Source organism: Procambarus clarkii, chromosome 23 (assembly GCF_040958095.1).
Source record: "Procambarus clarkii isolate CNS0578487 chromosome 23, FALCON_Pclarkii_2.0, whole genome shotgun sequence".
In the NCBI taxonomy this organism is placed as follows: Eukaryota; Metazoa; Arthropoda; class Malacostraca; order Decapoda; family Cambaridae; genus Procambarus; species Procambarus clarkii.
The window spans coordinates 32,106,138-32,132,544 of record NC_091172.1 but is presented as its reverse complement, the minus strand read 5'-3'; the positions used below and the strand labels follow the sequence as shown (position 1 = coordinate 32,132,544).

Here is a 26,407-nt window from a genome sequence, read left to right as displayed (position 1 = left end):
TTACAGGGCTTTAATTTTGTATCAATGCGTTACATTTCTAACGGACTGGTTGATTCCTTTTATAATATACTGTCTGACGTAGCAGGTGAAATGACGGCTGAAGAGACGTAAATGACGGCTGAAAAGACGTAAATGACGGCTGAAGAGACGTAAATGACGGCTGAAAAGACGTAAATGACGGCTGAAAAGACGTAAATGACGGCTGAAGAGACGTAAATGACGGCTGAAAAGACGTAAATGACGGCTGAAGAGACGTAAATGACGGCTGAAAAGACGTAAATGACGGCTGAAGAGACGTAAATGACGGCTGAAAAGACGTAAATGACGGCTGAAGAGACGTAAATGACGGCTGAAGAGACGTAAATACGTATTTTCAACTGTATTTTTTGACTGCTGAAATGCACTTTAAGACGAATCGTTGATTAAAACGAGAATTTGCTTTACACATACACCTGACTGAACCCCCTGCCCTCCCCCCCCCCAACCACCATCATCACCCCAGACCACAGTCACATGTGTGGTGAATACGAACGCCAACACCCTCCACACAAAATTTATATTGATTTTGTGCAGTATATCATAGTTTTTCTAGGTGTTCTATCTGCAATGTAGAAAACGTGAGTAAGAATTTGGCAACATGCGAAGCGTGACGGTTCAACTCTCATTTTTTTCCCCGCTCTATGTAAGTAGAGCTGAGCGTAGTTAGAATAGGTTGTGGTGGGCTTTGAGTACCATGAGGGCGGTGTCAGTGTGGGTCAAGGGTGAGTATCTCACAGGCACGGAATGTGCATTAGCGCCAGGTGTGGGTTGGTGGGCGTTGTGGGTCGGAGCCCTACAGCACGCCCCTCTCTGCTGCCTGCGGGGTCACTCATGCCCTCCTCACACCAACCCCCATTTCAACCACGCACACATACATTGTATGCCACGTATGTCAGACCAATCCTGGAGTATGCAGTTTCAGCGTGGAGTCTGTATGTTGTCAAGCACGATATTAAATTGGAGAAGGTTCAAAGGTATGCCACCAGATTAGTACCCGAGCCGAGGGGTATGAGTTACGAGGACGGACTACAGGAGTTAAACCTCACGTCGCTGAAAGAAAACAGAGTTAGGGGAGACGTGATTACCACATGCAAGATTATCAGAGAAATTGATAAGGTAGATAAAGACGGTTCATTCAATACCAGTGGTACACGCACAAGGGGACACAGGTGGAAACTGAGTACCCAAATGAGCCACAGAAACATTAGAAAGAACTTTTAAGTGTCAGAGTAGTTAACAAGTGAAATGCATTAGGCAGTAATGTGGTGGAAGCTGACTCCATACACAGTTTCAAGTGTAGATATGATAGAGCCCAATAGGCTGAGGAACCTGTACACCAGTTGATTGATGGTTGAGAAGCTGGACCAAAGAACCAAAGCTCAACCCTTGCAAGCACAACTAAGTGAGTACAACTAGGTGAGTACACGCACTCACAAACTGAGGCCTCGCGGCTGAGTGGATAATGCTCGGGGGGAGGGGGTGTAGACCTAAAGGGCTTGGGTTCGATTCCCGGCGGAGACGGAAACAAATGGGCGGAGTTTCTTTCACTCTGATGCGCTTGTTCACCTAGCAATAAATAGGTAGCTGGATTATTAAAATGGAATTTTAAAGGATTTTACATTTTAAAGTTTAAAATCATTTTAAAGTTAAAAATGCAAAATTTAAATGAATTTAAAATTTTAAATAGTTAAAATTCGAGTTGTAAAGAAAATTTATGTATTCAACTTCTCTGTATTAATGTTAGAGGAGAACTGTTAAGTGTTTACAAAGACATGAGTAAATATTGGCTTCTGATACAGATGGAACTACAGATTCTGAATGGAGACCCGGGACCCACAGAAACCGTAAATTATCTGCTTTCTCGACTTGTTCATTTCTCGTCTATGTTTTGTTTGCTTTTCTCAAAACAAATAAACCGTATTTATATGAGGTTGTCTTAGAGCAGTTTGTTCAAGGTGGCGTGACCGTCCCTGCTCAAGGTCGCCACAACAATGGCAGCCAAAAAACGAATTATTTTGGTGTTAGGGTTCAATGAGCAGACCGTTGTGTTCTCTCCCACCACGGTGGCCAGGGTGGTGGTGGTGGTGGTGGTGGTGGTGGTGCTGTCGTTGGTGGTGGTGGTGGTGCTGGTGGTGGTGGTGGTGGTGGTGGTGGTGGTGCTGGTGGTGGTGGTGCTGTTGTTGGTGGTGCTGTTGGTGGTGGTGGTGCTGTCGTTGGTGGTGGTGGTGCTGTCGTTGGTGGTGCTGTTGGTGGTGGTGGTGCTGTTGGTAGTGGTGGTGCTGTCGTTGGTGGTGGTGGTGCTGTCGTTGGTGGTGGTGGTGCTGTCGTTGGTGGTGGTGGTGCTGTCGTTGGTGGTGGTGGTGCTGTCGTTGGTGGTGGTGGTGCTGTCGTTGGTGGTGCTGTTGGTGGTGGTGGTGCTGTCGTTGGTGGTGGTGGTGCTGTTGGTGGTGGTGGTGCTGTCGTTGGTGATGGTGGTGCTGTTGGTGGTGGTGGTGCTGTCGTTGGTGGTGCTGTTGGTGGTGGTAATGCTGTTGGTGTTGTCGTTGGTGGTGGTGGTGGTAATAATGGTGTTGCTGCCATCCGAGCTGCATGTGATGATGATGGTGGTGGTGGTACTATTGACCGGTTCATAACAACTTTGTTTCACTCAAACATTAATGTGATGCCGACGTGGCCTTGCGTCACCCGGAGAGTGTAGCGGACATTGTGAACCTGAGCGCCGACGGTTGAGCTGTGTCCCTTCTTACTGATCTGTGTCCGTCCTTACTATCTTCTCCCTTCCTACTTCACCAGTAGATGGTATGAAGGCTTAGCCTTCACCCTTAAAAGGGCAGAGGGTTTATCCTGGAAAAAAATGAGCGCTAAGTTGTCACTCCTAAAAGGGTCCCAAGGTCTGACTTGGAAATTACAGCTAAGTTGCCATCCGTTTTTTGAGTAAATTTTGGCAGTCCTAATTTGTCTCTGCAGATTTAAAGAGTTCTTATGGGGGAAAAATACCCTCTTCCACGTTAAGGAATTCTTATGTAGAAAATATTCACGTTATGCTGTTCCTGTTTAGAGTAAAGTTAATGTCAGAGGAGGTCCATTTTTGGAGAATATGTTCATTAGGAATTTGTTAAGTAAGTACCAGTATCAGATGTTAGTTCTTGGACCCGGCTCTATACGTTTATAAGTTTACTTACGCTACTAATAATCGAATTCCCCTGAAATTTAAAAACCGGCGTATTTCAGACGTAGTAAGAAAAGAAAATAGAGCTATCGAGCTCTTGTCCTCCGCCTTAGTTTGATCTCGTATCTTCGCTACTGTTAACCCAAATTGTGCGGAATTTAAGACTGCTGTATGTCGGGCATAGTAAACAAGATCAAGTTAGTTACCGAGCTCCAGCTCTTGTCTCCCAATCTTGGTTCTCTTCTATAACTTCACTAATAACAGTTCAATTCCCCTGAGATTTAAAACTGCTGTATTTCGGACGTAGTACACGAGATAAAGTTAGTTATCGAGCTCCGGCTCTTGTCCTCGCCTTAACTGTCTCATGTAAGAATGTTATTAACAATTCAAATTTCCCAAAAATTTAAACAGACATATTTCGGACATAGTAAAATAGAACAATTCGGTTACCGAGCTGTGTAAATACATGAGCAGGTAGGGTTAACCTCCCATAACAGGCCTTATCTCCCTCATTTCAGTAATTGTCAGCTCGAGCCAAATGAAATAACTATCTCCTCCATCACCCCTTGCCCAGCTTCCCCCACACCCTTATCTTCCCCCCCCCCTCACACACCCCCCCCCCCGCCACACCTGCCTCCTTAATCATCACCCCCGCGCCCGTCCACTCACTTACCCAGCTCCCCATCATCCCCTACGGTAATTAAATTTGTAAATACCTAAATAATTTGTAAATACCTAAATAATTTATAAAATAAATAAATAATTTGTAAAAAAAACTAAATAAATCTGTAAATAAATAAATTGTTTGGGAAGGATTAATGAGGTTGATAATGTACAACAATGAACTAGTTACTGCATGACAAAAACAATCGTATATTTGGTTTAAGGAAACCGAAAACATGAAAGAATATGAAAAGAATATACGATTATATTTTATAAGTATATAAGTTTATTTATAAGTATATAAGTATTTTATATAAGTATAACATGTGGAGAACATGAATTGAACTTGTAGAGAACACATACAGAGTACAAGCTGAGAACAGGAAAAACGTAAAGAGAATATACAGAGTATAAAGATTAAACAAAGAACTTGTGAAGAACATGCTAGGAATGTAAAGAGAACATGTAAGAATATGCCTAGAGTATATGAAGAACATGTAAGAACATGCCCTGAGAATAGAGATGTTGAGGGTAAATACTCGAGTATTGCCAAAAATAGGTAAGTAGATTGTCTGTAATTGTTCTTTTTTGTTCTTTTTTTGTTCTTTTTACAAGATTGTTCTTTTTACAAGAGACAATGTTCCATGAGCCGAAGCTCGTCTCATGGAACAGATACCATGAGGTTACCTTGAGATGATTTTGGGGCTTAGCGTAACTATTTTCTTTTCTTGCTATGCCTGAAATTCGTCGGTTTTAAATTTCAGGGGAATTGAATTGTTAGTACCGAAACTACACTTATAAACGTGTAGAACCAGGTCCAAGAACTAGCTTCTGATACTAGTAATTACTTAGCAAACTCCTGATGAACATGTCCTCCAAAAATGGACTTCCTCTGATCTTAACTTTACTCATAAATGGGAACAGCATAGCGCATATATTTTCTACATAGGAATTCCTTAACGTGGAAGAAAGTATTTTTCCCCCCATAAACTCTTTAAATCTGCAGTGACAAATTAGGACTCTGCCAAAATTTACTCAAAAATGGGTGGCAACTTTGCTGTAATTTCCAGGTCAGACCTTGGGACCCTTTTAAGAGTGACAACCGAGCGCTCATTTTTTCTAGGATAGACCCTGTACCCTTTTAAGGGTGAAGGCTTAGCGATCATTTTTTCACAATAAAATATGAGTTCTAAGCGTTCATAATATCTACTTCAACCAACTATGCACTGAAGAAATACTTTCCTGTGTTTGACACATAACGTCCTTTTGCTGATAAGTAGTGTTGTGGTGTCCATGCTGCTGGTAGACTGGACTTAAGCACAGGACATTGTCTCTGATTATCTCGTTACTTGTGACCGAGACGCCTCTGGCTCTTGACTAGTGCTCAGTCTCTCATCGCATCATATTCCAGCCTCGATGTTATGCTGGTGACTGTCGAGGTGCGGTGCATCCTCTAGTGATGGTCTCACGTATGTAGTGAACAATTATCTGAATAATTCTAGTATGCGTCAATGCTATCGTCTTTTTATGCGTTTCAGGTGACAGACTCGTCTGCCTGTTTACTCGTTATCCAGCTTCTTGATTGTGGTGCTGACTGTCAACGTCTAGAGAGAAGCTAGATTCTAGAGGCAATGAGCCCCATGGACGCTCCAGTCGTCAACAACAATACTTAGCAGCAACAACATTCTCACATATTTCCAACAGGTTTTCCTTAACCTAATCGTTTGCCAGTGGTTCTACCTGTGGCCGGAGTTAAGAAATGTTCCTTACTCATTTCTTTATACTACCATAAAGGCTTTTAAAGTAATTATCATTGATGATTGATTTTATATACTATTTAATATATTTAAATTTATTCTAGACCTTTTTCCTATCTTCCAAAGTGGTTTGATCTTCATTTTTTAAATCTGGCACAACCAAGTCGTTTGTTTACCTTGGTGACGTCACAGCCTTGAAAATCCGAGACGTGCAAATGGTTCGCGAACATGTGGGTTGATGACGGGATGGTGGGTTACAGGCGTGTAACCTATACATGTGGTGCATGGTATAGCGCTGACTCCTCAGTCGTCCTGCCATACTAGCTGTCTGCTGCAGTGACTTATGGCTTCTGTTTCTTGTCATGTCCACTTTTGCAACAATTTATTGGGTTAGTTTCTGTCGATTTTCCTTGGACATTATTTTCCTCGATCAAGTGCAGACATGAATATACTTTGATACACTAAGCACTATAATATTTACGCTCCCTCAGACAAACGAGCATCGGATTCCATAGGTCAGGTAGGTGTTACAGGACTCCCTTAAATGTGTAGCTGGTCACATAGGAAGACCGGGCTGTCGTGAGCTGTGGTTGATGATGGATATTGCTTGATGGCTTCAGATCCACACCACATCCACGTCCGTGACCCATCTCCCGTGATTACACCAGCAATCCACCATCCATCCATCCCGCCAGCCGGCCGCCAGCCACCCACCCTCCTTGGATTTTCAAGGTTGTGAGGCCACTGAGGTAGAAAAAGAGGCGGACCCGGCCAGGTTGTGGCAGCGAAGGGAGGCACGGTGTGGCCAGCCAGTGTTGGTTCCCACCTCGCCATGGAAGGACGTTACCTTAAGATACTCTCGGTAAGTCTCTTTCTTATATCGCAGCTTCCACAATTATTCCACACTCAAATCTCTGGAGAAAATGAGACTTTCTTTATCATTTTTTTTCAAGTGAACTCCCTCGTTCGAGGCGACAGGAAGTGCTTGAACCTCAGTGTGTTCAGTGACCCTCGAGTGACATGTGTTTATGCCAGGTTGGAAGCTGGCATGCTGGAAGCTTAGTGCTGGCATGCTGGAAGCTTGCTGCTGGCATGCTGGAAGCTTAGTGCTGGCATGCTGGAAGCTTGCTGCTGGCATGCTGGAAGCTTAGTGCTGGCATGCTCGAAGCTTGCTGCTGGCATGCTGGAAGCTTAGTGCTGGCATGCTGGAAGCTTGCTGCTGGCATGCTGGAAGCTTAGTGCTGGCATGCTGGAAGCTTAGTGCTGGCATGCTGGAAGCTTAGTGCTGGCATGCTGGAAGTTTAGTGCTGGCATGCTGGAAGCTTAGTGCTGGCATGCTGGAAGCTTAGTGCTGGCATGCTGGAAGCTTGGTGCTGGCATGCTGGAAGCTTGCTGCTGGCATGCTGGAAGCTTGCTGCTGGCATGCTGGAAGCTTGCTGCTGGCATGCTGGAAGCTTAGTGCTGGCATGCTGGAAGCTTAGTGCTGGCATGCTGGAAGCTTGGTGCTGGCATGCTGGAAGCTTGCTGCTGGCATGCTGGAAGCTTGCTGCTGGCATGCTGGAAGCTTGCTGCTGGCATGCTGGAAGCTTAGTGCTGGCATGCTGGAAGCTTAGTGCTGGCATGCTGGAAGCTTGCTGCTGGCATGCTGGAAGCTTGCTGCTGGCATGCTGGAAGCTTAGTGCTGGCATGCTGGAAGCTTAGTGCTGGCATGCTGGAAGCTTAGTGCTGGCATGCTGGAAGCTTGCTGCTGGCATGCTGGAAGCTTAGTGCTGGCATGCTGGAAGCTTAGTGCTGGCATGCTGGAAGCTTAGTGCTGGCATGCTGGAAGCTTAGTGCTGGCATGCTGGAAGCTTAGTGCTGGCATGCTGGAAGCTTAGTGCTGGCATGCTGGAAGCTTAGTGCTGGCATGCTGGAAGCTTAGTGCTGGCAAGAATTACAAGAATTTGCAATCTTCTTACATCTTGGGTTTTATCTATTATACAAGTGTTTTTATTCAACATTTCTCTTGTTAGGGTGATGTCATGGGCTTGTCTCATGTGATTTTTGGGGGGCACCTGATTGTAGATGACAGGTCTAACGCCTCGTCAGCTTGGTCGACGTCATACCTCTGTACCTAGACTGAAGATTACATCCTTCGTGAGGTCAGGTGTAGTTATATACCACGTTTGACTGTTGTAAAGGGTTCTCCGTCGGCTTCGGGCTGCTGTTAATAAGGAGGTCGGTAGTCTTCTTTGTTTTATAGAACATTATCAGGTTTATGTTTTGGTTAGGAGTAATGCTTTTTACTCCTTTACTGATTATTTCTTTCATTATTCGTTCTTCTTTTTTATGTTCACTGTGCATGGTGGATTTATAATATAATTTTATTGGAGGTGTTGTAGATTCTGTTCTTGGTTCAGGATTGTACCATTGGTCCAGGTGTCGTCTTATTGTAGTGTTTATTTCTGTGTTTTTATATCCATTATTCATATATATATATATATATATATATATATATATATATATATATATATATATATATATATATATATATATATATATATATATATATATATATTTGTGTGCTCACCTTATTCTGCTTGCGGGGGTTGAGCTCTGGCTCTTTGGTCCCGTCTCTCAACCGTCAATCAACAGGTGTACAGGTTCCTGAGCCTACTGGGCTCTATCATATCTACACTTGAAACTGTGTATGGAGTCAGCCTCCGCCACATCACTTCCTAATGCATTTCATTTGTCAACCACTCTGACACTAAAATAGTTCTTTCTAATATCTCTGTGGCTCATTCATCCCGTTCTCGCACTTGCTTACAGTCAATATTGGCTTATTTAATAACTGCATATGTGACATACTAATTGATTGTGAATATTTTAGTTTACCTTGAAAAGCTTCATAGAAAACACCGACCTCACCTAACCTTCTTAGTATGTTAAGATAAGCATCTTATTGCTTCTTATTTACAATTATTACTTAGCCTATCAACAGTATAGGTTAAGTAATAATTGTAATTAAGAAGCAATAAGATGCTTATCTTAACATACTAAGAAGGTTAGGTGAGGTCGGTGTTTTCTATGAAGCTTTTCAAGGTAAACTAAAATATTCACAATAAATTAGTATGTCACATATGCAGTTATTAAATAAGCCAATATTGACCATAAGCAAGTGCAAGAACGGGTTACAACGCAACCTCAGCTCGTGTACTAGTCTGATGGCAAACCTCTGAACCTTTTCCTGTTTGGTCTTATCCTTGACTAGATATGGACTCCATGCTGGGGCTGCATACTCCAGGATTGGTCTGACATATGTGGTATACAAAATTCTGAATGATTCCTTACACAAGTTTCTGAATGCCGTTCTTATGTTGGCCAGCCTGGCATATGCCGCTGATGTTATCCTCTTGACATGGGCTGCAGGGGACAGGTCTGGCGTGATGTCAACCCCCAAGTCTTTTTCTCTCTCAATATGTGTGTGTGTGTGTACTCGCCTAGTTGTGTACTCACCTAGTTGTGTCTGCAGGATCGAGCATTGACTCTTGGATCCCGCCTTTCGAGCATCGGTTGTTTACAACAATGACTCCTGTCCCATTTGCCTATCATACCTGGTTTTAAAATTATGAATAGTATTTGCTTCCACAACCTGTTCTTGAAGTGCATTCCATTTTCCTACTGCTCTCACGCTAAAAGAAAACTTCCTAACATCTCTGTGACTCATCTGAGTTTCAAGCTTCCATCCATGTCCCCTCGTTCTGTTACTATTCCGTGTGAACATTTCTTCTATGTCCACTCTGTCAATCCCTCTGAGTATTTTATAAGTTCCTATCATGTCCCCCCTCTCCCTTCTTCTTTCTAGTGTCGTAAGGCACAGTTCCCTCAGGCGCTCCTCATACCCCATCCCTCGTAGCTCTGGGACGAGTCTCGTTGCAAACCTCTGAACCTTTTCCAGTTTCATTATATGCTTCTTCAGATGGGGACTCCATGATGAGGCGGCATACTCTAAGACTGGCCTCACGTAGGCAGTGCAAAGCGCCCTAAATGCCTCCTTACTTAGGTTTCTGAATGATGTTCTAACTTTTGCCAGTGTAGAGTACGCTGCTGTCGTTATCCTATTTATATGTGCCTCGGGAGATGGATTAGGTGTTACGTCCACCCCCAGGTCTCTTTTGCGCGTCGTCACAGGTAGGCTGTTTCCCTTCATTGTGTACTGTCCATTTGGTCTCCTATCTCCTAGTCCCATTTCCATAACTTTACATTTGCTCGTGTTGAATTCCAGTAGCCATTTCTCTGACCATCTCTGCAAGCTGTTCAGGTCCTCTTGGAGGATCCTGCAATCCTCATCTGTCACAACTCTTCTCATCAACTTTGCGTCATCCACAAACATCGACATGTAAGACTCTATGCCTGTAAACATGTCGTTAACATATACAAGAAATAGAATTGGTCCCAGCACCGATCCTTGTGGTACTCCACTTGTTACTGTTCGCCAGTCCGACTTCTCGCCTCTTACCGTAACTCTTTGGCTCCTTCCTGTTAGGTAGTTCCTTATCCATGCTAGGACCTTTCCCCCCACCCCCGCCTGCCTCTCGAGCTTGAACAGCAGTCTCATGTGCGGTACTGTATCAAAGGCTTATTGGCAGTCCAGAAATATGCAGTCTGCCCAACCATCTCTGTCCTGTCTTATCCTCGTTATTTTATCATAGAATTCCAGAAGGTTTGTTAGGCACGATTTCCCTGTCCAGAACCCATGTTGATGTTTGTTCACAAACCTAATGTTCTCCAGGTGTGCAACCAGTCGTAGCCTAATTATTCTTTCCAGTATTTTACAGGGGATGCTTGTCAGTTATACAGGTCTATAGTTAAGTGCCTCCTCCCTATCACCTTTCTTGAAGATCGGCACGACATTTGCCTTCTTCCAGCAACTAAGCGATTCTCCTGACATAAGTGACTCATTAAAGATCATTGCCAGAGGCACGCTGAGGGCCTGCGCTGCTTCTTTTAGTATCCACGGTGATACTTTGTCTGGTCCAACTGCTTTAGTTGCATCCAGTGTTGTCAACTGTTTCATTACCTCCTCTGCTGTCACCTCTATATCTGATAGTCTTTCATCTAGGGTAACCCCTTCTAACAATGGGAGCTACTCAGGCTTGGTAGTGAACACTCCATGGAAACTGGCATTCAGTGCCTCGCAGATTTCCTTGTCACTTTCAGTATATGCCCCCTCTGTCTTCCTTAGTCTTGTCACTTGGTCGTTCACCGACATTTTTCTTCTTATATGACTGTGTAGTAACTTAGGTTGTTTTTTCGCTTTGATTGCAATATCGTTCTCATAGTCCCTTTCCGATGTTCGTCTTATGTTAATGTAATCGTTCCTAGCTCTGTTGTATCTGCTTCTGTTGTCCTCTGTTCTTTGTCTTCTGTACTTCCTCCACTCCCGCCTGCTGGCCATTTTTGTCTTGCCTTTTGTGTGTGGCCATTTTTGTCTTGCCTTTTGTGTGTGTGTGTGTACTCACCTAGTTGTACTCACCTAGTTGTGCTTGCGGGGGTTGAGCTCTGGCTCTTTGGTCCCGCCTCTCAACCGTCAATCAACGGATTGTGTGTGTGTGTGTGTGTGTAAGTACCTAAATAATTACCTAAGTGTAGTTACAGGATGAGAGCTACGCTCGTGGTGTCCCGTCTTCCCAGCACTCTTTGTCATATAACGCTTTGAAACTACTGACGGTCTTGGCCTCCACCACCTTCTCACTTAACTTGTTCCAAACGTCTACCACTCTATTTGCGAAGGTGAATTTTCTTATATTTCTTCGGCATCTGTGTGTGTGTGTGTGTGTGTGTGTGTGTGTGTGTGTGTGTGTGTGTGTGTGTGTGTGTGTGTGTGTGTGTGTGTGTGTGTGTGTGTGTGTGTTAGATAACAGGTGACGTCAGCATCACCACGTACCCAGGCATCATGACTCCGGCTCACACGACTCTGGCACATAACGGATTGACACCGTTTACGCAACTGACCACAGATAAAGTTCACACCACAAGTTTAACAAAGGAAAATGTCAACCATGAATATTAGGCAACACACACACACACACACACACACACACACACGGCGAGGCCTCTATTGTCATGGTAACAAAAAGGACCTTCAGAGTCTTGATGTTTAGAAAATACCGTCATTACTTTCTGACATGAAAGTTGCGCTCTCAGTTCTGTTTCTGCTTTAGAGTTGAGTTTGAACCGGCACCATCATTATCCCTGGGAATATGTGGCAGATTAAAGAGTATTATATCTGCCTACTTGATCAAACTGGGATCTATACGACAGCTATGGCTGCTTCCAAGCACACAAGTGCTTGGAAGCACAATTTCTAGTGCTCAGAAATTATATTTCTTTTTCAACTATTTCCTCGTTTAAAGAAATATGAAACAAATTTGTTTGGAAAGTTTAGGCTTTCAGTTATTTCCAATAGTTTTAAGGTGACTCGAATTATTAGTCCAAATATTTGTTAGAGAAGAGTGACGTGTGTTAGAGTGATGTGTGTTAGAGGAGAGTGACGTGTGTTACAGAAGAGTGACGTGTGTTACAGAAGAGTGGCGTGTGTACGGTAGCTGCTGTAGAGGCAGTGACGGTGGTTGCTGTAGAGACAGTGACAGTAGCTGCTGTAGAGGCAGTGACGGTAGCTGCTGTAGAGACAGTGACGGTGGCTGCTGTAGAGACAGTGACGGTGGCTGCTGTAGAGACAGTGACAGTAGCTGCTGTAGAGACAGTGACAGTAGCTGCTGTAGAGACAGTGACAGTAGCTGCTGTAGAGACAGTGGCAGTAGCTGCTGTAGAGACAGTGGCAGTAGCTGCTGTAGAGACAGTGACAGTAGCTGCTGTAGAGACAGTGACAGTAGCTGCTGTAGAGACAGTGACAGTAGCTGCTGTAGAGACAGTGACAGTAGCTGCTGTAGAGACAGTGACGGTAGCTGCTGTAGAGACAGTGACGGTGGTTGCTGTAGAGACAGTGACGGTGGTTGCTGTAGAGACAGTGACGGTAGCTGCTGTAGAGACAGTGACGGTGGTTGCTGTAGAGGCAGTGACAGTAGCTGCTGTAGAGACAGTGACGGTGGTTGCTGTAGAGGCAGTGACGGTGGTTGCTGTAGAGGCAGTGACGGTGGTTGCTGTAGAGGCAGGAAGGTCATACCCACAAGAGGCCGGAGCACAGCACAAGAGGCCGGAGCAGCGGGGCCAGACGTAGTATTGGTGGGTGTGGCCGGATCACTGTGATTAGTTTTGTTTTTGTTTTTTTTTGCAGTCAGTTGTAGTGCGTGGCTCCCGAGGCGCGACCCGGGCCGTGTTTGGCCCCCGAGGCGCGACCCGGGCCGTGTTTGGCTCCCGAGGCGCGACCCGGGCCGTGTTTGGCTCCCGAGGCGCGACCCGGGCCGTGTTTGGTGTGTGTGTGTCTCTCTTGATCCCCGCCAGAGTTGTGGGGGAGGGGGGGAGACAGGTGTCATCACGCTACAGGGAGAGGCCCGCGGTACCATGGTCCTCGGTACCATGGGCCTCTGTGTAATGGCCCCCAGATACATGGCCCCCGGTAGCATGGCCCTCGGTACTATGGTCCCCAGCATCATTGCCCTCGGTACCATGGCCCGCAGTACTATTGCCCTCGGTATTATGGCCCCCAGTACCATTGCTCTCGGTACTATGGTCCCCAGCACCATTGCCCTTGGTACCATGGCCCGCAGTACTATTGCCCTCGGTATTATGGCCCCCAGTACCATTGCCCTCGGTACCATGACTATAGAGTGCAGGCATAACAGTTGCTCCTGGCTATTACAGAAATAGTTTCCGGAACAAATGGTTGATTCCACCCTCACCCACCTGGCTGACCCTGCCCTCACCCACTTGGCTGACCCTGCCCTCAACCACCTGGCTTACTCACCGTCATCCACCTGGCTGACCCTGTCCTCAACCACGTGGCTTACTCACCCTCACCCACCTGGCTGACCCTGCCCTCACCCACCTGGCTGACTTCCATACACCTTTAACACGCGCGGTGAGTTCCGCTCTACACACCCTCAAGGGTGGCACAAGGGTGAAACTTCAGGACGGAAGGTTAAACATTCCACTGCCGTCTTCCCCACCTCTTCCTCCCTTCCCCCGTCGCCTTCCCCACCTCGCCTTCCCCTCGTCTCCCCTCCCCCCCCCCCCTCATCTCCTATGGCGAAACTTTTGAATGGCTTTAAAAGGCTCGTCTAAAGCTCCCGAGTGCCGCAGATCCACTTGGCACCTGTGGCACCTGGCCCTCCAGATACTTGGATATTAAGATATTTTAAGATTAAGATACTTAAGATTAAGATATTAAGATTAAGATACTTGGATATTAAGACATATTAAGACATATCTCTCTCATCTCCGCTCCAAGGAGTGCTTTAAGGCGGCACGGGGTAGGATATTAAAAGTTGTTCCTAGTGCAGTCAATATGTATTGACGTCTTATATGTAAAAAGGGCTGCAATTGGTCCAAGTTTCAGCATCGCAGCCTAAGTAGTAGACAAAAGAAAAATGTATTTTAGAGGATTTTTCAACATTTTTCAGCGTGTTGCTACAAACACAAGTGTCAACCAAAATCATTTCTATGACACTCGGCTATCACATTAGCATATAATAAAAGTTTTGCTGCCAAATTTCTATCCCAAATGTATTTCGTGCCATAATACAAATTTTCAAAGTTCCATGAAAAATTATGCAACAAAATGACGTTTATAAATATTTATAAAATCAATAAATGGACTTCGGAAATCAAATCAATAAATGGACTCCCCACCGCCCTACATGTAGGGCGGTGGGGGGAGTCCCACTACTCCACACCACACCCAGGGGAGTCACACCACACCCAAGGGAGTCCCACCACCCTACACCCCACCCAGGGGAGTCTCACCGCCCCACACCACACCCAGGGGAGTCCCACCACCCTACACCACACCCAGGGGAGTCCCACCGCCCTACACCACACCCAGGAGAGTCCCACTACTCCACACCACACCCAGGGGAGTCCCACCGCCCCACACCACACCCAGGGGAGTCCCACCGCCCTACACCACACCCAGGGGAGTCCCACTGCCCTACACCACACCCAGGGGAGTCCCACCGCCCCACACCATACCCAGGGGAGTCCCACCGCCCCACACCACATCCAGGGGAGTCCCACCGCCCTACACCACACCCAGGGGAGTCCCACTGCCCTACACCACACCCAGGGGAGTCCCACCGCCCCACACCACACCCAGGGGAGTCCCACCGCCCTACACCACACCCAGGGGAGTCCCACTGCCCTACACCACACCCAGGGGAGTCCCACCGCCCCACACCATACCCAGGGGAGTCCCACCGCCCCACACCACATCCAGGGGAGTCCCACCGCCCTACACCACACCCAGGGGAGTCCCATTACTCCACACCACAACCAGGGGAGTCCCACTACTCCACACCACACCCAGGGGAGTCCCACCACCCTACACCACACCCAGGGGAGTCCTACCGCCCCACACCACACCCAGGGGAGTCCCACCGCCCCACACCACATCCAGGGGAGTCCCACCGCCCTACACCACACCCAGGGGAGTCCCACTGCCCTACACCACACCCAGGGGAGTCCCACTGCCCTACACCACACCCAGGGGAGTCCCACTGCCCTACACCACACCCAGGGGAGTCCCACTGCCCTACACCACACCCAGGGGAGTCCCACTGCCCTACACCACACCCAGGGGAGTCCCACTGCCCTACACCACACCCAGGGGAGTCCCACCGCCCTACACCACACCCAGGGGAGTCCCACTGCCCTACACCACACCCAGGGGAGTCCCACCGCCCCACACCACATCCAGGGGAGTCCCACCGCCCTACACCACACCCAGGGGAGTCCCACTGCCCTACACCACACCCAGGGGAGTCCCACTGCCCTACACCACACCCAGGGGAGTCCCACTGCCCTACACCACACCCAGGGGAGTCCCACTGCCCTACACCACACCCAGGGGAGTCCCACCGCCCCACACCACATCCAGGGGAGTCCCACCGCCCTACACCACACCCAGGGGAGTCCCACTGCCCTACACCACACCCAGGGGAGTCCCACTGCCCTACACCACACCCAGGGGAGTCCCACCGCCCCACACCACATCCAGGGGAGTCCCACCGCCCTACACCACACCCAGGGGAGTCCCACTGCCCTACACCACACCCAGGGGAGTCCCACTGCCCTACACCACACCCAGGGGAGTCCCACTGCCCTACACCACACCCAGGGGAGTCCCACTGCCCTACACCACACCCAGGGGAGTCCCACCGCCCTACACCACATCCAGGGGAGTCCCACCGCCCTACACCACACCCAGGGGAGTCCCACTGCCCTACACCACACCCAGGGGAGTCCCACTGCCCTACACCACACCCAGGGGAGTCCCACCGCCCCACACCACATCCAGGGGAGTCCCACCGCCCTACACCACACCCAGGGGAGTCCCACTGCCCTACACCACACCCAGGGGAGTCCCACTGCCCTACACCACACCCAGGGGAGTCCCACTGCCCTACACCACACCCAGGGGAGTCCCACTGCCCTACACCACACCCACTTAACTCTACCGACACAAAACAACCCTGAACTGGCAAACAAGGTTTAAGCAACATCATTACAGGAGAGTTGCAACACTGAGCAACTCTCGCTTCCGTTCTTCAACTCACGGACATCTTCCGCCCTAGACACCCACCTGGAATATTATTCATTTATACGTAAATAGAACTTTAGTTTTTATTTAATTTTCAAAGTTAGAAGAAGTACAATTTTTTTTGTGTTGTCACATTATCGTCGAGCCACTAATGCCAAAGCACTCAGGTGAGGGGCATAAGGCCTACAGGCTTAAGCAAGTCACTAGTGGCTTTTCAAGAATGTAATTACTATGCTATGTAGCCTCACAATCCCAATGTACCTTCTTGTATATAAATAAATAAATAAATAAATAACTGGTGAGTATTTGGAACAAATCGCTGAAAGATGAAGATATAACTTTTTAAACGGGCAAGCATCCTAGAGGGATGAGTGAGGGACGCCTGGAGACCTGGCGGGCAGCCTTGACGGTCTTACTCTCCCTGCAAATGAGGAATACAGCTACAGGTAGGGTAGGAAGTGCTGTTATTGCTCATCAGCCCGATGGCAGCACAATTCAAAGAAATATCCGAATTAGTAACTGGGTGTCCACAATGCAAGCCGATTTGGTAGCGATACTGGTAGCACTCGAAATTATTGACAACACTGAAGTAGACAGCTTAATTATTTCTGACTCCCTATCCTCACTACGAGCAATAAACAGTTTGCAATTAAGTAATAACGTGCTTGTCTTGGAAGCTAGACGTAGATATATAAGTTGACCAGACCACACACTAGAAATTGAAGGGACGACGACGTTTCGGTCCGTCCTGGACCATTCTCAAGTCGATTGTGATGAGGACAGGTAGGGACAAGCATTAAATAGGCAAGAGAGAGCTGAGGAGGAAAGTCAGGTGTAGGGGATGAAATGTGTGAAGTAAAACATGTGTATGGGGCAAGTAACAAGGTCAGTAGACTAACAGATGTTGTCACAGCTCGTATAAGACTTGGCTACAGGTATCTCTGGCAGTTCGGCTTGTATAGGGATCTAGATGAAGTAAAGTGTAAAGTGTGTGGACATAGGCAGGGACACACACTCGAACACTATATCTTGGATTGTAGTAAAACTGAGCCTTTTAGAGATAAATCTAAGCTCACTTGTATGATATGGCAACCTATCTTATTACCATGGATAAATTACCTGAAATCCTTGCACTGTACCCACATTTTGCTTCCAGTAGATGAACGACATATGAGATTCAGAAACAAGTAGTGTATTGTGAGGACTAATAATAATCAGAAGCTCCCCTATGACTCTGTAATATCCCCATTGGCCAAACTATTATGTATTAGTGATAAGACCTACCATTAATGTGTGATGACTTACTGTAAATATGTAGCTCTTGTAATAGCACTTTCTATGTAACTAGCTGACATTGTAACTATAAGGTGTGAAGGATAGATGAAATTGTTTATGTAATAATCTAAGATGAGGTCTGATAAAGACCTTTTGTGCCCTCTGTAATGCTTTTGCGCTACCGCTCACAGGATGAGTATGGGGTGCACAATAAACTAGCCGCCTTCGGCGGCAACAACAACAAACAGAGCACCAGCACGGTGTTAGACATCAGCAGCCTAGTGATGTCACGTGTTAGACATCAGCAGCCTAGTGATGTCACGTGTTAGACATCAGCAGCCTAGTGATGTCACGGAACACCAGCACTAAACTCGTGCTGGTATTCCATCACCTATTATGTTTTCATTACGAATTACATATATAGTTCGCATCTGTTCTATTTCCAGGTATTCTGTTCCACAAATTAGCAACACTTACCAAACTAGTATTTACACAGGACTTTCTTAAATATAAACTTCTCCAATTTATATCCGTTGTTTTGTGCTGATATATTTAATCGATCAGTGTTTCCCTTGTTATGCACATGCTTCCACTTGCACACTTCAATCCTGCCATCCCTAACTCTTCACCTTTCTAGAGGATGTTAATTAAACTTTTTGAATCTCTCTTCATGTGGAAGTTTCTAATTCAAGAGATTAACCTTGTCATCCTTCGCTGAATGCGTCCAAAATTATTTATGTCCATTCTACAGATTGGTGACCAAAACTGGGCTGCATAGTCTAGATGGGTCCTAACTAGAGCAAAAATCAGCTTAAGAGTAACACCAGGTGTTTTATTGCTAACGATTCTATAAATATATCTCACTAACGTATTTACCTTATTTTGAACATTAATGCATTGATTTTTTGGGGGGATTTAAGTTCCTGGTAATCATCACCTTGGCCAGATCTTTTTTGCAGTCATACTTCACAATTTCAACACCATCCAATTGATATCCTGTAACGCTGTCATCATTCTCTAGCTTAGAACCTTACACATGTCCGAACTGAACTGTATCTGCCAATCATTCGACCATTTCAAAAGCCTATCTATGTCGTCTTGAAGTGATTTTGAATCTTCTGAATTCATACAGAAAGAAATAAAATCATATAACCTAAAATCGTTCCAAGACATATCAAACAGACTTTAACAATAGACAAAACATTGGCAGAGGCATTTTAATGCTGGCAGGTTATGAGGCTAGGTAATGATATTTGAATTGCCAGACAACATCAAGGCAATATTAATATTGCCAAACCTGAAAGCGAGAAAGATCTAGGAGGTATGATAAATATGAATATCAAGCCGGAAATATTATTGTTTAAATGTACTTAAAAACCCACTTAGACTACAGTTCTGGTGTAACGCAGGGGGTAGTAGCTCTCTTTTGTCCATTATCCCGCCCCTAGTTAACTCTTCTAGAGTCCCCCCAGAGTTCCTACTGCAGCCAATCTAGTTCAACACTTTGTAACCTAAGTATTTGATTACCTAGGTGCTACATCCACAAGGCATTGTACCTGATCGGCTACCCGCAACTCTAGAGAACTCTAGAACATTTCACTGCCACAAACATATAAGAGAACCGAAAGGAAAGAAATGGATACTGAAGTAATGAGTGAGGGTTTGGGATGAGAGAGGTAGAGAGGAGGGAGGAGTAAGTGGGAGGAGTAAGGAGGTAGTCAGGTGAAAGGGAAAGGGGGAGAGAGGCGGAGGGAGAGAAGAGGGAGTAGGAGGTAGAAGGGTAGATAAGTAGCAGTAGAAATAGCTACCACCATCCATTCTAGTCAGTACATACAAGACAAGGATTGGAACTTGTCTGTATCAAAAGATGTTATTAGCATGTGTCAACTGTAATCATGTTCCAAGCAAGATTCTTTAAGTCCGTAACTCAAGAGTACTCTACACTCTAGTTTGCTTATTATATCAGAAACTCCAAGATCTCGAAAACACAATTAAAATCAACTTAAAGTAAAAAAGTAAGTGAATCAAGTATTTATTTAGCATGATAAATATCAGAATTCAAGCAATCGAACTGAAGGTTCATTATGTCCAGATAAACAATGTGAGCCACCACACAGAACTTTGAGAGTCACTACAGCTGTCTGCCCCTAGAGATCACACAACATCTTAGTACACGAAATAAGTCACCTTTCATGTTCAACTCACCAAGTGTCTGCCTATAACTGGATAGAGAGAGGGGGGGGGGGGAAGAGTCTGCAGTTGACAGTTCCCCCGTCCGGCTGACAGCCTGCCTGGCTATGCTGTCCTCTGCTCTGCTGGGCTGTTCTCCATTTGCTCTCGAGTGTACAGTACCCTGGGTATTTATTGGGGGATCAACTAGCTAACTCCGCCCACAAGTAGATAGCCCCAGGCACTCTACCAAGCCATACCTTAAATTGGCTGCTTGTTTGAAGGACCCACCCGGATACCCGGCTACAATTATAAGCTTAGCAGAAACAAGGTCAACTTCACATGACCTGACCTTGGTCACTTGGTGGCCATTAACACTCTAGAGGTGTGAGTTTCAGTCCGACAGAATGGAGCCTCTCAAATTCTGTCTGGCTGACACCTGTACTATATATATATTAAATAAAACTAACCAAAACACCTTTACGGTGTTACACTGGGACTCATATTTAAGAGTTAGTTCAAACAGTTACATTTCTTGTGCCTCTTCATCTGGTAAGCTCTCGCTAAAGGTCTTCTGATGTGCCTTTTACTTTTGCAGGTATTACTAATTGGGATGATGTCCATACAGTGCGATCCCAACCCTGCCCACCAGCCCAGAGTCCACATCAACACCCACCAGCCCAGAGTCCACATCAACGCCCACCAGCCCAGAAGCTACATCAACGCTCGCCAGTCCAGAGGCCACATCAACGCCCACCAGCCCAGAGGCCGCATCAACGCCCACCAGTCCAGAGGCCACATCAACGCCCACCAGCCCAGAGGCCGCATCAACGCCCACCAGCCCAGGGTCCACATCAACGCCCACCGGCCCAGAAGCTACATCAACGCTCGCCAGTCCAGAGGCCACATCAACGCCCACCAGGACACAGGCCACATCAACGCCCACCAGCCCAGAGGCCACATCAACGCCCACCACGCAACAGGCCATATCAACGCCCACCAGGCGAGAGGTCACATCAATGTCCACCAACCCAGAGGCCACATCAACACCCACAAGGCGAGAGGCTACATCAACACCCACCGTCGAGCCAGTCTTCATGACGTGCCAACGCCAGAGGAATTGTCCCCAGACATTCTCAAAGTCGCTGAAGACAGACACAGGACAAGGCTGGGTAAATCAGCAAGGTTCGTGGTGAACACCTCAGTGCCGTTCAGTGTGGCGCCGCAGCCCGTGCAAGACACGCCCGAAGTTGCCATGGCCAGAGAACACTTCCTGAGGACCTTTCAGAGGATCCAAGAGGCCCTTCTCGCAGCAAACTCCCATCACGTTGACACCTCCGTCTTCGTCGATCTGCTGAAGAATGATTTTCATGACCACTCTCATGACCACGCACACGACCTGTCCTACAACCACACACACGACTTGTCCAACGACCACACACACGACCTGTCCAACAGTCAGACACACAACCTGTCCAACGACCATACACACGACTTATCCAAGGGTGATACACACGACCTGTCCAACGACCACACACACGACCTGTCCAACGACCACACACACGACTTATCCAAGAGTGACACACACGACCTGTCCAACAGTCAGACACACGACCTGTCCAACGACCACACACACGACCTGTCCAACGACCACACACACGACCTGTCCAACGACCACACACACGACCTGTCCAACAGTCAGACACACGACCTGTCCAACGACCACACACACGATCTGACCAACGACCACACACACGACCTGTCCAATAGTCAGACACACGACCTGTCCAACGTCAACACACACGATCTGACCAACGACCACACACACGACCTGTCCAACGACCACACACACGACCTGTCCAACGACCACACACACGACTTGTCCAACGGCCACACACACAACCTGTCCAACGACCACACACACGACCTGTCCAACGACCACACACACGACCTGTCCAACGACCACACACACGACCTGTCCAATAGTCAGACACACGACCTGTCCAATAGTCAGACACACGACCTGTCCAACGTCAACACACACGATCTGTCCAACGACCACACACACGACCTGTCCAATAGTCAGACACACAACCTGTCCAACGACCACACACACGACCTGTCCAACGACCACACACACGACCTGTCCAACGACCACACACACGACCTGTCCAACGACCACACACACGACCTGTCCAATAGTCAGACACACGACCTGTCCAATAGTCAGACACACGACCTGTCCAACGTCAACACACACGATCTGTCCAACGACCACACACACGACCTGTCCAATAGTCAGACACACGACCTGTCCAACGACCACACGTACGACGTGTCCAACGACCACAAACACGACATGTCCAAAGGTCACTTAGATGACATCCACGACCATGTACATAACCACGCCCACGACCACTTGCATGACCACGCCCACGACCACCTACATGATATCCACGACCACTTGCATGACCACGCCCACGACCACTTGAATGACCATGACCACGCCCATGACCACTTACGTGACATCCACGACCACTTGCATGACCACATTCACGACCTCATACATGGCCACTTGCACAACCACGTCCACGACCTCAACCTCTCACTCCCGCTCTTCGCACCACAACCTCTGAGAAAACCGTTTCCAGACCCAGAGCTAGAGCCCGAGTATTTCCTACCGTCGGTGAAGGTAGACCCTCTGCTGTTGAGCCGCCTCCACCCGTCCCTCCCTCAGGACGCCTTCATCCAGGAGTTCCGCGCCCTCGCTGACGACGGCTTCGGCGGCACCTGCTACGAATTCGTCTTGCTGGAACCCGAAAATGAGTTGGACGATCCAGACGCCTTCCAAGACCAATCCTATTTCCGCTGGCTGGAGACGATCCTTCACCCAGGCCAGGGACAAAATGAAACAGAATCCCCGTCTCGGAAGGAACAGGACTCGGAGATCCTCATAACTGTTGGGAATGAAGTAATCAGATCTAACAGCTCGTTGAGGGATGGCAAATCTGGCGGCGGCGTCCAGAGGCAGAATGCCCCTGCCGCCGGTGGCGTGCCACCTCACTTCAGAGTCCCGGGGTCGTCCTTCCCCTCACTACTACAGAGAGGCTCCAGGGCCCCCTTTGGGAGGTAATCTCCCACTTCGACCGCTCCTGGAATAGAGGGGGAGGGGTAAAGTAATTATCAGGAGAAAGCGCTAAGCCAGTATGACTATATAGCACTTGGAAGGGGTGTAAGGACAGGATAATAGGATGGAGTGAAGGAACGGGGACAATAAGTTTGACCATCGGGGATCGAACGCCGACATGCAAATAGGAAGCCATGGTTGTACCGGACTTACATGAGCTTCCACACAACTTCCACAGAACTGTATCAGCCTCCTCGCAGTCGCAGTTTACTCCCTGGAACGTCTAACATCACAGTGATACTCTCATTCAGTGTTTAGGTGCAGTGTGGTAACAGTAGCGGAGGTGACGGTGACCTTGCATGGTCACTGTACATTGAGTGTAACCTCACTGGTAACTGTGACTGTAGTGTAACCTCACTGGGTAACTGTGACTGTAGTGTAACCTTGCTGGATGACTTTGGTTTTAGTGTGAGGTATGGGGTGCATAATAAATAAATGAAATGATCAACGACAGTGGAGTGGAGAACGGGAAGACACAAATTAACATGTAATTGCTTGGGAGAACTGACAGGGTACGCAATACGAAACAAAATAATAAGAGCCATCCAGGCAAACAATAAGAACACAGTAATATAGAAAGCTGCAGAAGGCCAGTTGGCCCATACGAGGCAGCTCTTATATATATCCACACGAACTCATATATGTGTCTAACCTACTCTTGAAACGATCAATGATCCCTCGTCTATTGTGTTACACGATAATCGCTTCCATAAGGCAAAACAACAAACATTATGTCCAAGCCAGTATTTACAAGTAAATAAACCTGACTAAACTTTTATACCCATTATTTCGTGTTCTTTTGTATTGATATATTTAAACCTCATTTGTATCCCCCCCCTTTCCTAAACCCTTTTATCCATTTATATACTTCAATCATTTCACCTTTTATAAACCCATCTCTGTCTTGTGAATATGAATTTAGCTTTTATAATATTTCCTTGTAAGGAAGGTTTCTAATACTTGGTAATAAGTTTGATATCGTTCTCTGTACTCGTTTATGTAAATGTCAATTATATAGTACAGAGACCAAAACTGAATTGTATAATCCAAACGGAGCCTAACAAGGGTAATATAAGAGCTGAAAATATCAAACGTCTTTTGTTATTAAAATATTTATGTACATTCACATTTATGCAGTTATCGTAGGACCTAGACTATATGAAGGACGTGACGTAGGACCTAGACTATATGACGGACGTGACGTAGGACCTAGACTATATGAAGGACGTGACGTAGGACCTAGACTATATGAAGGACGTGACGTAGGCCTAGACTATATGAAGGACGTGACGTAGGACCTAGACTATATGAAGGGTTACGTGATTTGAGGAGAGCTGTGTGATACTTAAGTCCCCCCATCACGCATTATGGTTAGTCATGCAGGGGAGTGTGATCAACAGCCTACACTAGCGAATTTAAGATGTAAAATAAGGATGCCTTGTTGCTAACTCTTTTAGATATAAATCCCAGCATTCTATTTTCCTTATTCACTATATTTATGTAATGATTTTCTGGCTCAGGAAGCCAAAGTGATGTTAATCCCTTAGCAATTGTGTATAAAGTATCCACATAAAGTATATTTTGAGATATATACAAGAGTTGTTACATTCTTGTACAGCCACTAGTACGCGTAGCGTTTCGGGCAGGTCCCTGGAATACGATCCCCTGCCGCGAAGAATCGTTTTTTCATCCAAGTACACATTTTACTGTTGCGTTAAACAGAGGCTACAGTTAAGGAATTGCGCCCAGTAAATCCTCCCCGGCCAGGATACGAACCCATGACATAGCGCTCGCGGAACGCCAGGCGAGTGTCTTACCACTACACCACGGAGACTGTTGTGGAAGCTGGTTAGAATTACACTTCACCTTCGTAAATGCGCATTAATGACACTATGTAAAAGACACGTCGACCACTTTATGTAGGGCAGACGTAACTCTGTGTATCTATGTATTTATGTCTGTAGGTTAGATTAGCATTTTAAAAGCACTACAACCACCTTCTGTGGTTGAATGTTCAATAAATCCCTGGACTATATGTTTAACAGATCCCTCACCCTGTCCATGGAGGACAGAAGAAAATGCATTGCATTGTTACTGTTAACCAGCAATGCAAAAATTGCATTGCTGGTTAGTATTGTAAATGGTGGCCACGTCTGTGGTAGAAAAATAATAATAAAAAAATCTTTATCCTTGTTAATCATGATTCCTAGATCTTTCTGGCATTCAGACTTCACAATTTCTACACTATTCAGCTGATATTTAGGAATTATTATTATCACCTAACTTAGAGTCCTACATTTTTCAGCATTAAACTGCATATGCCAATCTTTCGTCAATCTTGAAAGCCTATCTAGATCCTCCTGTATTAGTTGTGTGAGGAACGAACAAGGGGACACTGGTGGAAATTATGTACATAATAAATCACAGGATTGTTAACACTTGAGTATTACGAAAATGAGTGTGAAGTGGAGAAGGTACAATCCTTACTCGGATTTGACAAAAGGTTGACAGCCAGGGAGGCTCCACCAACACAGCTAGATCAGAACACACATACACGCTCAGGTAAACACGGCAGGGGAGACCTCAGGTCGTTGGCGTCGCTGAAATAACCAGGAAATACTGTAAACATCAGAAGAGGGCACAACAAAAAATGAAAATGGCACACCTGAAAGAACAAGTTGCATAGAAAACAATCTAATTGTGAAGAACGTTTTGAAGAGATGGATGAAGTAGAGCACTAGGAAAGAATATTAAAAAAAAAACATGAAAAATGCTTAAGAACAATGAAAATACACAAATTCATAGGAATGGTAATTATAAAGTAAATTTTTATTGTAATTAAACTAATTCATTGTGTCGGGGGACAGGAAGCCAGAGTGTATTCATACACGTCAGGCTATTATTTAGGTCCCCCCCCCCCATGTCGAATTACTGACTCCGCCCAGGATGCGACCTCTCAACACGCTCACTAACTCCCAAGTCAAGCCGTCCTCTTACTAATAGCGTGGCTCCTCCGGCTTACTCGGTTACATTAAAAGAGGAAACTTTCAATTAGCAGTTTTCATGATGTTAAACGAATCTTCGCGGCGGGGATCGTATTCCAGGGACCTGCCCGAAACGCTACGCGTACTAGTGGCTGTACAAGAATGTAACAACTCTTGTATATATCTCAAAAAAACAAAAAAATTTGAAACCTTAGGAGAAATTCCTGCCCTCCTAACCTACCCAAGGACCTTTAACTTCCTGCTTTGGGAAAATTACATAAAAAATGTATTTGAAAAATACATTTCCATTTTGAATTACGTCGATATTTGTCCGTAGCGCATATGAGCGAACAGCGACGTAGTTTGTAAGAGGACGGGTTGCCTGAGTACCTACTTACTACTAGGTGAACAGACGAATTGGGTGAAAGGAAATGTGCCCAATCATTTTTGTTCAGCCCAGGATTC

The 26,407-nt window shown here is 46.4% G+C and overlaps 1 protein-coding gene across 2 annotated transcripts; it reads left to right on the top strand.

Annotated features, from left to right (window-relative positions):
• Positions 1 to 686: 686 nt before the first annotated feature.
• Positions 687 to 25,147, top strand: LOC123763890 (putative uncharacterized protein DDB_G0286901). 2 transcript variants are annotated; one of them, XM_069330109.1, is made up of 2 exons: positions 687 to 761; positions 20,370 to 25,147. In XM_069330109.1, exon 2 carries the CDS (start codon positions 20,385 to 20,387, stop codon positions 22,902 to 22,904), a length of 2,520 nt encoding a protein of 839 aa, XP_069186210.1. In that variant the 5' UTR covers positions 687 to 761; positions 20,370 to 20,384; the 3' UTR covers positions 22,905 to 25,147. The 2 variants fall into 2 exon arrangements, with proteins under 2 accessions (XP_069186210.1, XP_069186209.1); XM_069330108.1 differs by lacking the exon at positions 687 to 761 and adding an exon at positions 6,403 to 6,490.
• Positions 25,148 to 26,407: the final 1,260 nt, after the last annotated feature.

What these genes read in the sequence shown, in the direction of transcription:
- LOC123763890 (XM_069330108.1), top strand. Translation starts at nt 6,461, where the DNA reads ATGGAAGGACGTTACCTTAAGATACTCTCG. An exon ending in GTTACCTTAAGATACTCTCG is followed by an intron (nt 6,491 to 20,369) that starts GTAAGTCTCTTT and finishes TTACTTTTGCAG; the next exon opens with GTATTACTAATTGGGATGAT.